We start from the raw sequence: 15,908 nt of genomic DNA on the forward strand, positions 1-15,908 counted from the left end.
AGGCTGAGCAAAGACAGATCCACTGAGCCAAAATGAGAGGGCATGGTTTGAGGGCAGTCACAGGGATCTGAGAGGATGGGGGAGGGCTTGGGATACTCTAGTTTCAGAATCACCCCAGTCACTTCCCTGTCAACTGGGCTGCTCTCCATCAGCCAGTCAGAGACCCCTCCACCCACCCGTGCCAACAGCCCCTCCCCCATCCTTGTTCTCATCCCTCTTCCTAGAAACCCAGGCAAGTCAATGACTGAGGTGGTTCCCTTTCCCCTCGCCCCAGCTCCAGGCTGTAGATGAAGATCCACCTGTGGTCTGCAGTCTAACCTCCCTGATTCTGCAGGTGAGGAAGCCGAGGATGTCTTAGGGTGTAAATAACAGAAAGCCAACACCAGTCCAGGGCTCCCAGGGGTGCTGGGCTCCCTGCACACTGCAGAGAGCGCCCAGTGGCCTGGGAGACACAGCAGCAAATGGAAGAAGCTGCTTCCCTCATTTCTGCTTGCCAGCATAATTTCACAAGCCTCTGACTCTGTGACCATGTACAGCTCTCTGGAGGGATGCTTTGGAGACAAGACAGAGTAGTGGGCATGGCCCCCTACGTCTCTTGCCTGAGTCACTATATTCCTTAAAAGATAATTGAACCTAGTCCTTGCCTTTTCCTGTACAGAAGATAGCGTCTGATGGTTTTCATGATTATGCCTCTGTAATCTATAGCCCAGACACACTCTTACATGCAAACGTTGATGTGACTCTGCTTTAATGTTACTTCTGAGCAAACGAGATGTGATTTTGCATGTACTAAACCTCCACCACCTGTATATAAGCAGTGGGCTAAAATACTCTCCTGAGGCTGACTGATAGAACCTCTCTAAAGGGCCGCTGCTGGGCTCTAGGCCTATCTATAGTACTCAGTAAGACTTCTAAGTAAAGTGAACCTGAATTCTTTAAAAGCTTGATACTTCTTCTTTAGTCGACAGTCTTTTCCACTTAAGTGTGCACAGCCCATGTGTCCACAGGCAGAGCCTGTCCTAACTCCCAGCCAGGATGCTTCCCCATCAGTCACAGGTGGGATAGACCTCAGGACTGTCCTGGCCTAGGCGGTCCCTTACCCATCATAGACCATAAGGAGAAAGACTACTTAGGTCAGAGTCAGTCCAGAGGTTCAGGAAACCCACACAGCTCCAGCCACTGACTCTGGGAGGCAGCTGGGGGCATAGGGTAGGGCCTCCTTAAGTGCACTGCACTTTATAGCTTACCAATAAATCATGTGAAATCGGTGTTATTATCCTCATCTTCCATGTGGGAAAACAGTCCCAGAGAGGGTGGTCCTTTTTCTAAAGTCACACAGTGATGGAGCCTGGACTTGAGCTGAGGTCTGTGTGGTTCCCGAGACCAGGCTCTTGCCACTGCCCCATGAGCTGCCCACTGCCTGCTCCCAAGACTACCACCACCTCTCCTCCAGGTAAGGACTGACAGCCCTCCCTGGCTGGTAAGTTTTTGGACAGGTTTGTGGTGTGGCACTTGCCAGCATGGGATATGGGACTCCAGGTAAGTCATGGCTTCTCTCTGAACCCCATTTTTCCTCCTCTGTAAAATGAGCATAATACCATTTACCCAGCCGGGCTGCTTTGTGGATTAGCTCTGCTCGTGTGTGTGCACTGCCTGGGACAGAGCTGGGTGGGCCTGTGTGTTTGTCAGAATGAGTGGAACTGGCTACTGACATCTGTAACTTTAATACAAATTGATCATAACTCATAAAACGGGCAACATTTTAAATAAAAATACTTCTGGGGTGGCCCAGATTCTGGTAGTTGAAGGGGTGGGGTAGGGCTGACAATTCCTCTTGCCCAAGGGAGGCCCCGGCAGGTGGGGGGCTGCCACTGTAAGAACCCCCTATGTTTAGCTCTTCTGGCTACCTTGGGATGGTGTGTTCAGAGACCCCAAGTGCAGAATCGAGGCCCCAGAACTAGAAAGAAAAGTCAAGGCCGGGGAGTTTTAGGCTGAGTCTTGCAGCCCACTCCTCCAGTTCCCACCTCTGGGCAGGGACAGAACCAAGCGGCAGGACAACCCTAGATGTGGACTCCACCCTCTCCCGAGTTCTTCACAATTGGATGCTGTGGCAAAAAAACACAGGTGGGGCTTGCTCAGCCCACCCAAACTTCCTTCTACTGAGCCTTTTTGTATGACTGAAGTTGGAAATAGGAAAACGACATTTCCCAGACTCCCTTGCAGCCAAGGTTCTGGATTTGACTTAAGTTCCCCCAAACAGAATCTCTTGTAAAAATTTAGATTTGGGAACTGAGTGAAGTGGGAGAGGGGCAGGCCTCAGGACATCCATTGGCTGGCACGGACCGTGGCAGAGGGAGCCTAGTTCTGCAGTCAGCAGCTTTCTGGCCCGGTGGCTTCCTGCGGATGGGGTCAGCTTTCCTGGTCACAATAGACATGATGAATCTGGCGCTGGGAGTCGTTCCTGGAAATTCAGCAGAGTCTGCTTCTCCAGCTCTTCCAACAATGTTGCAAGCCACCAGGGGCCAGGTAATAAATCCTTGTCTAATTAAACCAGCTACAAGTGGCTCTTGTTTTCTGCAGCAGGATCCTAACTGAGATAGATGCCAAGTCTGACGAGGGGTCCCAGCCAACAGCCCCTCCCAGTGCTTGGGTCCTAATTACAACAACAGCTTCTGGAAGCCTCCTGCACCCTAGCAGGTCACAGAGGCTTGGCTGAAGAGGGTTGCCTGGACTCTTGTTCAGAGCTGCTGGGGACCTCGATCATCCAGGGAGGCTTGTCCTGCAGTTGCTTTTAGGCTAATGGGCTCTGCATCAGCTTTGGGTATACTCTCACCCTGACCTTGGGCCTGTGCGCAGGAAGGTGGTGGCACATGACTGTAATGTGTGGACTTAACTACCAGGTGCCTCCCACAGGCCACAGCATCATCATTGACCAGCAGATCGGTGGGAAAAGTAGGAACTATATAGTTCTTGGTGTGGGGGTGGCAGGAGAGGTTGGTTCTCAGGCAACCCTAGGACACTACCTGTGTCCACTGTGGACTGGGGTCAAGGGTAAATGGCCCATCACTAGCTTGGTCAGGGGCAAGTCTTAGGCCAGGGGACATAAGAGGGTGCTGTGTGTCTTTCGGGCTGCCAACTACTGGCCATGCTCTGACACTTCCTGAGGCCAGGGCTGGGCAGGAGGGAGACACTGGAAGGTAGTCCCCTGCCCCTGAGAGGATGGGGCTGAGGGTTGGGCAGGGGTTGCCCTGAGGAGAAGCCATGTCACATCCTTGGATCAAAGCTGTATCCCCATCAAGGTCAGAGCTACAGAACATCGATGCTGGAAGCGAGTTTAGGAAGTAGGGAATGCAACCTCCATTTTACAGACAGGGACATGGAGACTGGAGGGTAAACAACTGGCCTGAGGTCTCCAGTGGCCACTGTGGGCCGTAGTCCAGCTCTTCTATCTCCTGGGCAGGGCTCTTGCAGGTGGCAGTGGCCCTAGGAGGCTGTGGTCTGCTTCGGCCTGGACTAGATGCGGACGGTGTTGATACGCAGCGGCTGAACGTTCTTGCCATTGGCGTGGCTCTGGCCAGGGCTGAAGTAAGAGCAGAGCTTGCCAGGGAACTTCTCGCGGAAGGTGTAGAGCCAGGACATGTCATCAGCATTGTAGAAGATGAGCAAGCCTTGATCGTAGTCCAGGAAGACGCCCACCTTGTCAAGCTTGTCCCGGACGTTGAGCCGCGTCCAGGGCTCCGTGCAGGCGCTGTACTGGTTGCCATCGTGCATCACGATGCAGTAGAAGCCTCGGCTGGGCTGGATCTGGATGCTGCCCTTGCGGCTTGCAGCTTCATGCGCCAGCCCGATCACCCACTGGGTCTTCTCTGCCACCACCACCTCCCAGTAGTGGACGCCACTACTGAAGGCTTCAGAACCCAGCACTGACACCTCCACATCGAAGCGCTTTGGTGAGTCCTGCAGCGGCTGTGGGTGCAGGTTGCCGTAAGCCACAATGGTGCAGTCGTCCGACAGGATCAGGCGCTGGTGGGCTGTGCCTGGGTCCAGGGTTAGGGCGGCTGGCACTGTGGGGGGTGGAGGAGGGAGAGAAGATGAGTGGGGAGAAGGCTGTGGACCTACCATGCAGTGCCTTCCTGAGGGCAGAGTTCTGGTTGGTACGTAGGAGGCCTCTGACCTGCTGTGTGACCTCAAATACAAGTATGCCCTCTCTGGGCCTCATCTTCCTCCCCTGTAAAATGGAAGGGTGGTGGTTAAGGTCCTTCCAGATATTATCTGCAGGGGAGCAGGGGCTACAGCTGCTTGTTCACTGCCGGATGCCCAGGGCGAAGCACATAGTAGGCACTGGCAAACGTTTGTTGAATTAACCAGAATGAGGCCTAGAATTGGGGAATTTTAGAGCTGGGAGGGAGCTTCCAGATGATCCAGTTGCTACTGTCCCCCTAGGGGGAATGGGGAAATTTGTGAGTGTGTTCAGGTCGTCTTAATGACAGCTGGGATCCAGGGATGCTAAAGACCACGAAATGGACAGGACAGTTCTGCAAAGGGAATTTCTGCCCCACACCTTCCCTGTCTCCCAGTGATTTCCACATGTCCCAGCAGACATTCATGTGGATGAAAAATCTGTTTTATAAGGATCAGAAACTATAACCTAATTCCATTTCATGTATAAACATAAAATAATTTTTTGCAGTTTTAATATACACTGAATATTTCAGAATGCAACCACCGTGTAAATGAAGGGAAGGCTGCCTCTGTTTTGTTTGGAACTTCCCTAAGAAATGTTTGTTTTATTGGAAAATACATCCCTAAGGACAACACCACTGACCGAGACAACCTACCTGTATAGGCATTTGAGGCAGGATGGTGTTTTACCTATGACGAGAGGACCTGGCTACTTTGCTATGTTTTCTAGTGTGATTGTGGGTGAGCATCTACATGTTGACATACAAAATATTTGATTATTAATAATTTCCTTCTATTTTCCTTTATATTAATAGTCAGAGTATGTATATATGTACATATACACACACAACACTTGAAACTGTGAAAAGGTTACACTTGAAATTGTAAAAAGGTTATATTATCTTTGAGATATTACAAATGATTTGTTAGGAAAAGTAGACAATGGGTCTGAAAAGATTGAAAACCATGAATTCTAGGCCACCTCTTCCATTTGACAGATGAGGAAACGGAGACCCAGAGGGGAGACATGACAAACTTAGATCATCCTGCAAATATTGGCAGAGCCAGGACTAACCAAGGCCGTCTGCAGTCTAGCTCCAGTCCTTTCTCCCAGCCAGCCTCTCACTTCTGCCCCTACCCGACTCAGGTCCAAAGCTTCTGCTCACATGGTTCCCTCCACCTCCTCCTCTCTGCTTGTTGTAACCATCCCCAGAGGCTCAATTCAAAAGGCCCACTCTGTGAGAAGCCTTCCTGGTCGCCCGGCAGATGTGCTCATTCTGTCCTCTGAAATTCCTTTTTCTCCTTCTTTGTCTTATTTATTTATTTATTTATTTATTTATTTATTTATTTTGGAGACAGAGTCTTGCTCTATCCCCCAGGCTGGAATGCAGTGGTGTGATCTTGGCTCACTGCAACCTTCACCTCCCAGGTTCAAGTGATTCTCATGCCTCAGTCTCCTGAGTAGCTAGGATTATAGGCATCCGCCACCATGCCCGGCTAATTTTTTGTATTTTTAGTAGAGATAGGGTTTCGCCATGTTGGCCAGGCTGGTCTTGAACTCCTGACCTCAGGTGATCTGCTCACTTCGGCCTCCCAAAGTGCTGGGATTACAGGTATGAGCCACCGTGCTGGCTTCTTCTTTTTTAAAAAAATAGAAGACAGGGTCTCACTCTGTCACCCATGCTGGAGTGCAGTAGTATCATCATAGCTCATTGGAGCCTCCAACTCCTAGGCTTAAGTGATCCTCCTGCCTCAGCCTCTTGAGTAGCTGAGACTATAGGCATGCATCACTATGCAGAGCTAATTTTTAAATTTTTCATAGAGATGAGGTTTCGCTACGTTGGCCAGGCTGGTCTCGAACTCCTGGCCTCAAGTGATCCTGCTGCCTCAGCCTCTCACAGTGCTGGGATTATAGGTGTGAGCCACCGTACCTGGCCTGAAATTCTTTAGCTTTATTTGTGCCCTGCTACTGGCATGCGGTATTATCTTCTGTGATCACATTTTGCCCTATTTCCCCAGTTGCACCAAAGGACTGTGTACTATCTAACTGGGCTCTCCCTTGTATGTCCAGAGCCCAGCCCAGGGCCTGGCATGTGGCAGGTTTCCGGAAAGACTCACCAAATTAAACTGGCTGTGTTTGTGTTGGGCAGGTGGCATGGGCTGCATCACCTGGTTCTGGGCTGGCCACACCGGCTTAGCAGGTCTGACTCTAAAAATTTCATGAACTCTTGTTAAGACCTCTGTTTACTCTCTGCTCCCTGAGGGAGCTGATAACCAGCCAGAGGAGAAGGAGGAACCTGGGATTGGCTTTCCTTAGCCTGAGTGACCGTTTCCAGGCAAGAGCAGGACAGAGGTGAGGAAAAGTGGGAAGAAGGAATGTTGCCTCCGTTCCTTGGGGGTCTTGGACATCCAGCTCTCTGGCTCTTTTCTTATCTGGCAAAGTGGGGACGTGGTTATGCTTGGCGGGGGCATTCCCCCTACTTCAGTTGCCTCTGTTGGCTGCATTCACGCACAGAAATAAGATGCCTCAATGATGGGGACTGTCTCCAACAGGGAGCCACATCCAGTCCCTGAACTGTGCCTCTGTTCATATACCCACTGGACTGCTGACCTGTATCAAGTTCCTTCCATGAGCTTTGCCAGGAGTAAGTTTAGTTTTGCATTTTACCCTCTTTGTTTCTGTCCTTTGGACTTAGAGGGCTGTATGGAAGTAATTAGCCCTGTGAATAGAGGGGTCAATGGAAACACAATCCTCTGTCCAGGGACATAGAAGACGGGGAGCCAAGAGAAGACGGACACTGATGTTTCATCCTGTGGTCTGACTGGCCACAGGCAGCTTGTCAAAACCAGGGGGCCCTTGCCCGGTGGAATGTGGGGAATTCCCACAGTGGGGTTGGGAAGTGGGAGTGGGAAGGAGCTGTAGGAGGAGTGTGTGGTAGGGGGAAGAGCTAGGGCGAGAAGAGGAATGTAATCAGACATAGGTGGGCCACCCCTATGACAGTGGTGTGGATTCCACTCAGGTGTGGCGGTGGAAGGGCAGAAGAGTGATGCACCGTGCCCAGGCATGAAGAGCAGCCGTTCAGAGTGCTGGGGGAATCCAGACATAATATCTAAGGCGCCCGGGTGATTTGAGACCAGCTACAGGCAGCAACCAAGGCTCAGGGCAGAAGGACTGGTGAGGGGTGGGCGTACCCTCAAGCAGGCATGAGGGCTCAGCCTCAGACTTGTAGCTTATGTAGGGCAAGGTGGGCCACTTGTGGTGCCACTGATGAGTGGGAGGGTATCCTAGGAGGGGGCTCTCAGTGGGTCTGAGACCAGCAGACAAAGATGAGCCTGCAGATTGGAGGAAATCCTGACCCAACGAATGCCAGCCCTGGCGAGTGGACCTGCGCTGCTTGAAGCCCAGGGGACAGGATGGGTACAGGGCCTGCCACTCACTGGACTGGCCTAGGGGCAGGGCATACCACTCTGTTAGGCAGGGGATGTGGCTTGACTCTTAGGAGGCTTCTATACCCCAAGGGGTGAGGCTGGGCAGTGCCTGGCACCCTGGCTGGAGCCACCTCCAAGGCCTTGCATGCATCATTAACACAGGGTCTTGGCTCCTGGGGCTTCCTCCCTGAGGCTAGGGCTAACAGGAATAACAACCTTCAGACCAGAGAGGGACCTGGAAGGGGCATGGCAATACCTCTTCCCCCTCTGAGAAGTCAGTCCCTCCATCTGTCCCTCATCCCCAGGAGGTGACAGGCCCAGCGAAACAAGTGTAGTCCCCGGGGGCTCACTATTCTACAGGTCAGAGCTCATTTCTAAGTCCCAGGACACCAAGATTTATAAAAACAAAAAGCCAGACACTGAGGCAGCCCATCTGGTCTCCAGGTGTGTTCTCCATTTATTTAAGCCTCTCTGAGACCTTGAGGTCAAAGGCATTCAGGAAGGATCATGAACTGTGGAGGTCCCAGGAGATGTTTCCCGGCCACCACCGAGCAATCACATTCTGCCCAAGCAGCGGAGAAAGCCCTCCCGGGGCACAGCCCAGCACAGCTGCTTGGCAGTGAGTGGATTGCGTTCCTTTGTTCTCAAGAACAGAGGCTCCGAGCATGCAGAGGCCTGACAGAACATGAAAGGCTGGCTGTCAGCGTTTTCCTCTGGCCAGGCCTTTAAAAAACCTGGTTCCTTAGTCCCTCAGATGTACAGGGAAGGCATGTGCAAAAACATTCTCACACTTACTAGCTCATTGGAGCACCACGACAGTCCCAGGGGCACAAATTGTTCTAGCCAAATTGTCTAGAGACAGTCTCCTCTAGTCTCAGAGGAGACTGAGGCTCCAAGGAGACGACTCTGAGGTAAGTGGCTTGCTCGAGCTGCCACTTGGGGAGGAAGCAGAGCTGGAACTTGAGCTGAGGTCTTTTCACATCATGCTCTTTCCAGCATGTGGCCCCAGAAAGCCTGTTCAGCAAGATGGGAAGCCAGGTGCAGCGGCTCATGCCTGTAATCCCAGCACTTTGGGAGGCCGAGGCAGGTGGATCACCTGAGGTCGGGAGTTCGAGATCAGGCTGACCAACATGTAGAAACCCTGTCTCTACTAAAAATACAAAAAATTAGCCGGGCATGGTGGAACATGCCTGTAATCCCACCTACTTGGGAGGCTGAGGCAGGAGAATTGCTAGAACCCGGGAGGCGGAGGTTGTGGTGAGCTGAGATCGCGCCACTGCACTCCAGCCTGGGCCACAAGAGCGAAACTCTGTCTCAAAAAGGAAAAAAAAAAAAAAGAGAAAAAAAAAGACTGGGGAACCATCTGTCGATTCATAATAATAATAACAGTAAACAGACAGGAATCAAGTACTTACTAAGTGTTACAGGATCATTATTACAAACAAATACTTTAATCTGCACAGCTACCCTGGGAGAGAAATGCAACTACCCTTGTTTTACAGATGAGGAAACTGGGGCTCAGAGAGGGGAGAGAATTGCCCTGGGTCACACAGCTAGGCAGGGAATGCGCTGCGACTCAAAATGACTGGATTCAGATTAGCAAGGGAAGGGGAGCGAGCAGCCCGGGAAGGGGAGGAGGCAGGAGCAAGGCAGGCTGCTTCTGGTGTCCTTGGGACAATGGGCTGCCTGGCCTGGCTGGGGAGGCAGTTCGTGCCTGGGAGTTGGGAGATTTAGACCAGGTAGGTAGGAAGGTCCAGTTGGAGGAGAGCTTCCTAATGTTAGGCTGGGGGTAGGACAGAGGGGTGGGAGGTGGGGGAGAGTGGAAGTGCCAGAGCAGGGGCGTGACAGGTGCTGGATGGGGTTCGCAGGTGACCCAATAGGAAGCCTGAGCCGGAGGGGAGGGGCAGGCAGGAAGCTGCTAGAATCCATGGGCTAGGTCCCTGGGGGCACCCCTCCCATCTGGACATAAAGGGCTTTGGTGCTGGCAGAGGAGCCAGAGTGACTTCACAGGCCCCACAGACAAAGGAAGGGGCCCAGCCAACCAGGCAGCTGCTCTTTGAACTCCGCAGGGGCCTCTGCTCTGGGCAGGATGTTGGAGCACAGGCTGTTCCTCCCTCAGCCCCTCTCTGGCAGGCAGCTTTCTCTGGGGCAGTGGTTCTCAGCTGGGCCAATTTTGCTTCCCAGGGACATTTGGCAAAGTCCGGAGACATTTTTGGTTGTTACAACTGAGTGGGGTGGCTACCGGCATCTAGTGGGTAGAGGCCAGGGATGCCACTAAACATCCTGCAGTGCACAAGGCGGGGCCCTGCAACAAGGAATGGTCCAGCCTCCGGTATCAATGGGGCTGAGGTTGAGAAACCCTGCACTGGGGTGACGGCAAGTTCCACATCCCTTTGCTCACTTGTGAGGGAGTTGAGAAGGGAACACTAGCATCCCCGTTTCACAGAGGAAGAAGCTAAAGCTCAGAGGAGGCAGTGATTTGGCCCAGGCTGTGCAGCAAGTTTCTTCAGTCAACAAATATTTACTAAGCACCTACTTTATGCGAGGCACTATTCTAGAAACAGAACTGGGACTAGGACCCATTCATTTTTTAGGCATTCATCGACAAACATTTGCTGTGCTGGCTGCTGGGAGTGAATCAGACCTGGCCCCTGACCCTCAGAGTTCACAGTCTAGAGAGTGAGACAGCCACACAGACAATGACAAGACAGTGAGACTAGGTAAGACCAGGTTGCCTTTGAGAAATCTGGGAAGGCTTCTCAGAGGAAGTGTTTATAAACTAAGATGCCAAGGAGAGTAAGAGTTGGCCACCAAAGGCTAAGGATTGTGTGGAGGGCTTTAGCCAAAGGGAACGGCATGTGCAAACGTGTAGATGAGGGAGAATATGGCTCATTTAAGATCTGAAGATGGGCAGGGTGTGGTGGCTTACGCCTGTAATACCAGCACTTTGGGAGGCTGAGACTAAGTTCTAGGGGGCAAAAGCATATCCAAGGCTCCGATTCCCTCCCCAGTCACTGACCCAGGAGAGCCCTGGAGCGCCTGGGGAGCCTTCTAGCCTCAGCTGCCACCTGCTCCACGTCTGTCACAGCTCGGAGAGGCAGTCCAGGTACCTCAGCCTGGCATTCAAGGCTGTATAGGATCTGGGGCCTGCCAGCTTCTCATTCTCTCTTCCATTATCTTGCTCAGCTACAGGAACCATCTTTAGATCTTTTTTTTTTTTAAATTAAATTAAAAAAAATTTTTTTTTGAGGCCAGGCGCGGTGGCTCACGCCTATAATCCCAACATTTTGGGAGGCCAAGATGGGCGGATCACGAGGTCAGGAGTTCAAGACCACCCTGGCTAACACGGTGAAACCCCATCTCTACAAAAAATACAAAAATTAGCTGGGCGTGGTGGTGGATGCCTGTAGTCCCAGCTACAGTGGGGCTTTGGTGCCCACTTATTCTACTCTCTCTGAGCTCTTGGAGATGAACTGTCTGGGCTCCCAGCAGAAGCTGGCTCTCAGCCACGCAGCAGATCGCAGTCAAGGCTGGGCGGCAGTCAAGGCTGTCACTCCTGCAACTCCGTCTCCTACATCCTTAATTCTGTCCCCTCTACTGGATCTTTCCAATAATCTCACCGATATGCTGTATTTCTTCTATCATAAAAGACAGCACTACCGCATTCTCTCTCCTTCGCTTGAGTAAAACTCCTTTAAAGCATTGCCTCCACCTCTCTTGGACCAGCTCCAACCAGGCTTTGGCCCCTATTGCTCCACCCAACCAGCTCTCATCAAGGCCACCAATGACTTCCTTGTTGCTAAATCTGGAGAATAGTCTGTTCTGAGTTCTCCCACGCTTGGCTCAGCAGCCTTTGTCACCATTAGCCACTCTCTCCTGGAAACGCTTCCTCCAGGCTTCGAGGACATACCTGGGTTGCCCTCCTATCCCTCCGACTGCTCCTTCTAGGTCTCCTTGGCTGGGTCCCCCTCCTGTCCCTGACTTCTAGGAGTGTCCCGGGGCTCCTGATGTTAGGGCAGCACTCTGTCTTTTCTATCTACCCCCACTTCCTAGGTGATCTTGTCCAGGCTTATTAAATGCTGTCCATATGCTAATGATGCCAGTGCTGACCTTCCTCTTGTATTGCTGGCTTGTCATCCCTACTGCATTTTCAACATCAGCACTGAGATATCTAATTGGCATCACGAACCTTACAGGCTTACAACTTCATCCTTTTAGTCACTTTGGCTGAAATAATTGCTATCTCCCTTGTCTTCTTTCTTTCACGCCTGGATTTGCTAATCCACTAGCAAATCCTGTTGGTTGTCCCTACAAAATATGTCCTAAATCCTACCCCTTACCACCCCCTCCACTACAATCACCCTGCTTCCCACCCACATCACCTCTTGCCTGGATTACCCAGTGGTCTCCTAACCCATTTCCCAGCCCCCATCCTTCACCCGCTTCAGTCTATTCTCAACCCACTAGCCAGAGGGATCCTTAAAAAACTTAAATCAGCTCATGTCACTTCACTGCTCCAAGCCCTCCACTGGCTCTCATCTCACTCAGCATAAAATCCAAAGTTCTCACAATGACCTACAGACCCTCGTGGTCTGGCCACTGCTACCTTCTCAATCTCTTCACCTCCACCCTCCTTCTCACTCTTCTCCCTCCAGCCACATTAGCCTCCTTGCTCTTCCTGCCTTGGAAACAGAGTGAGACTGGTGAGAGTGAGATGTGCTCCTGCCTCAGGGCCTTTGCACTTGCTGTTCCCAGGCCAGGAACACTCTTCCTCCAGATACCTACATGGCTCACTCTCCTTCAGCCCTTGACTCTAATGCCACCTTCTCGGTGCAGGCTGGTTCCTGGACCACCTGTCTAAAATCTGCATCCTGTCTCACCTTTCCCAGCCCCCTTCCTTATTTCTTTGTCAGTATCTAATTGCTCTGTATTTTTCTGAATTACTTTTGTCTACTTTCTCTCTCACACCCTAGGATGTAAGATGTGTGAGGGCAGGGATTTTTACCTGTTTTGCTCACTGTGGTGTCTCCAGCACCTAGAACAGTTCCTGGTGTGAACTGTTATATACCCCACTGTATAGAAGGAGCCTATGAAGTGTCCAGGCCTCAGTCATTTCTTCTGGAGAATGGGTTTGCTAATGGAACCTACCTCATGGTTTGTTTTTTTTTTTCCTTTTTTTTCCGAGATGGAGTCTTGCTCTGTTGCCCAGGCTGGAGTGCAGTGGCTCAATCTCAGCTCACTGCACCCTCTGCCTCCTGGATTCAAGCAATTCTCCTGCCTCAGCCTCTCGAGTAGCTGGGATTACAGGTGTGTGCCACCACACCCAGCTAATTTTTGTATTTTTAGTAGAGACAGGGTTTCACCATGTTGACCAGGCTGGTCTCAAACTCCTGACCTCATGATCCACCTACCTCAGCCTCCCAAAGTGCTGGGATTACAGGCGTGAGCCACCATGCCCGGCCATCTCATGGAGTTTTACGAAGGTTCACTGAGCTGAGTGATTGTGCAGGTGCCCAGGACAGGTCCCAGAACACACTAGGTGCTCCACAAGGCACTCTGCTCATGGACAAGATCAGGGAGGTAAACACAACTGCCCCATGCTGTGTTTAGGACAGAGGGCTGGGCTGCGCTGGGACCATGATAACCCACGCCTTACCTGGGTGGATGTCCTGGAACAAGGACTTCCAGATGGTGTACTGCAGGGGGCCTGTGTACTTGGAAGTCGGGAAGTCTTCATACGTGAGGTTGGTCTCATGGATTTTTCCCTTGAGCCTGGAAGGAGAGCAGGAAAGGAGGCTGCACCAGGGACTAGATTCCTGCCCCAATGCCAGGGGCCCTGCAGCCACCTTCAGGGCAGCTGGCATAGGACGTGATCATGAGTCAGAAGTCTGTGGGACTCAGATTCAAGTGCCTGCTTGTGCTGCTTCTGGCCTCTCTAACCATTCCCTCAGTCTTCTCATCTTTAAAATGGGTGCTATGCTAGCATCAGCCTTCTAGGCTTTTTGTGAGAATTACGTGGCATAACATATACAGATGCTCAGCACAGTGCTTGGCTCATGATCAACGTCAAATTCATGATCTTAGCAATCAGCGTTGATCACCGACAAACCAATGACTAAGTGTTACTACTACTAAGGGAAGCTTTAGGGTCACAGAGACCTAGGCTTGAATCCTGGGTTCAAGAAATTCTCCTGCCTCAGCCTCCTGAGTAGCTGGGACTACAGGCGCCCGCCACCACAGCCGGCTAATTTTTGTATTTTTTTTTGGTAGAGACGGGGTTTCACCATGTTGGTCAGGCTGGTCCTGAACTCCTGATCCACCCACCTCGGCCTCCCAAAGTGCTGGGATTACAGGCATGAGCCACCGCACCCAGCAGGAGCCTCAGTTTCTACATGCATGAAATGATGATGACAGTGGTAACTACTTTCTTTTTTTTTTTTTTTGAGACGGAGTCTCGCTCTGTCTCCCCAGCTGGAGTGCAGTGGCCGGATCTCAGCTCACTGCAAGCTCTGCCTCCCGGGTTCATGCCATTCTCCTGCCTCAGCCTCCCGAGTAGCTGGGACTACAGGCGCCGCCACCTCGCCCAGCTAGTTTTTTGTATTTTTTAGTAGAGACGGGGTTTCACCATGTTTGCCAGGATGGTCTCGATCTCCTGACCTCGTGATCCGCCCGTCTCGGCCTCCCAAAGTGCTGGGATTACAGGCTTGAGCCACCGCGCCCGGCCGTGGTAACTACTTTCAAAGGGACTGAGAGGGTTACAGTATATAAAGCCTTTATATAATATCATGTAATGCCAACATTATCATAAATAAAATAATATCTAATATATTTATATTATATGATTGTAAACACTATTAAATGTTACCTACTATCTATAATGTATACAGAATATATTACATATATAATAATGTAAACACATGAAGTCTTTATTCCCAGATCCTTTCTCTCCTGCACCCCTAGAGCCAACACAGCAGGGTCAAAGTGGCTGCCCTCTAGATGGTTTTCAAACTGTGTCCCTCACCATTGCTGCTGCTGCTCTAGTTCAAGCCTCATTGGCTTCATACTCAAGGCTTCATGCTGCTACCCATAGCAGACGTCCCATAAATGTTTGATGAAGATTTGAATGAAAGAATTCTCTGCTAAGGATCCCAACCCATTGCCCAGCATGGGTTGAGGAGGGGACGGTCAGCCGGGGAGGGCCCCTGGCAGGTGGTACTTACCGCTCGGACAGTGAGGCCACCCCGGCCAGGAAGGTGTGCCGGTCGGTTTCGGCCAGCCGCTCCTGCAGGATCTGGGCTCCCTCCTGCACCTTGCGCAGCTGCTGGCTGTAGCGCTGGACTTTCTGCTCGATGTCAGTCAGCGTGCGGGCCGTGTCTGCCTCCAGCTCCTCCAGCATGGCCTTCTGGCGCTCGCGCAGCAGCCGGTGCAGCCGCTCGAAGGCCTCGCCGATAGTGGTCCGCAGGCTCTTGGTGGAAGACTGTGGGGGACAGTCGTCAGGGGTTATGGCTGGGGGAGCAGATGGAGTGATCTCTGGGTGAGAGGAGGAAATTGAGAGCCTTGACACGTAGAGAGGAAAGGGTGGGAAAGGGCACACGTAGTGGGGGGAATGTCACATGCAAAGGCATGGTGGTAGGAAAGGATGGGCATGTTCTATGTGGTCCATTAAATAGCTAATGAAATGGCCCAGGTGAGAAAATGAGGCTTGAACTAGAGAAGCAGCAGCAATGGTGAGGAACACGGTTTGAGAAACATCTAGAGGGCAGCCTCTTTGACTCTGCTGTGTTGGCTAGAGGGGTACAGAAGAGAAAGGAGCTGGGGATAATGCCCAGGTTTCTGGCTTGGGGGTAGGAGGGATGAGGGAGCTGGAGTGAGGGCTAGGGGGCAGGGTGAAGATATTCTCTCAGGGACATAGTGAAGTCTTTATTATTATTATTTTACTTTTATTATTATTATTTTTTTGAGATGGAGTTTTGCTCTTGTCACCCAGGCTGGAGTGCAATGGTGTGATCTCGGCTCACTGCAACCTCTGCCTCCTGGGTTCAGGCGATTCTCCAGCCTCAGCCTCCCTAGTAGCTGGGATTACAGGAGTCCGCCACTATGCCTGGATAATTTTTGTATTTTTAGTAGAGATGGGGTTTCACCATGTTGGCCAGGCTGGTCTCAAATGCCTGACCTTAGGTGATGTGCCCATCTTGGCCTCCCGAAGTGCTGGGATTACGGGCGTGAGCCATTGCGCCCAGCTGAAGTCTTTATTTAAAAAAAATCATTCATGGGGCTCATTCAGAGGGCTCAAGGAA

The 15,908-nt window shown here is 51.6% G+C and overlaps 1 protein-coding gene across 2 annotated transcripts in view; it reads right to left on the minus strand.

The window, feature by feature from the left end:
* Positions 1-2,196: 2,196 nt before the first annotated feature.
* TRIM62 (tripartite motif containing 62) overlaps positions 2,197-15,908 on the minus strand; it is a 35,994-nt gene continuing 22,282 nt past the window's right edge. For both annotated transcript variants that reach the window (XM_025390934.1, XM_025390942.1), the window contains exons 3-5: positions 14,832-15,088; positions 13,268-13,383; positions 2,197-4,064 (exon numbers count right to left, since the gene is read on the minus strand). In XM_025390934.1, the coding sequence (XP_025246719.1) occupies positions 3,514-4,064; positions 13,268-13,383; positions 14,832-15,088 (924 nt within the window). In that variant the 3' untranslated portion in view covers positions 2,197-3,513. The remainder of the gene's footprint in view (positions 4,065-13,267; positions 13,384-14,831; positions 15,089-15,908) is intronic.

Source organism: Theropithecus gelada, chromosome 1 (assembly GCF_003255815.1).
Source record: "Theropithecus gelada isolate Dixy chromosome 1, Tgel_1.0, whole genome shotgun sequence".
Taxonomy (NCBI): domain Eukaryota; kingdom Metazoa; phylum Chordata; class Mammalia; order Primates; family Cercopithecidae; genus Theropithecus; species Theropithecus gelada.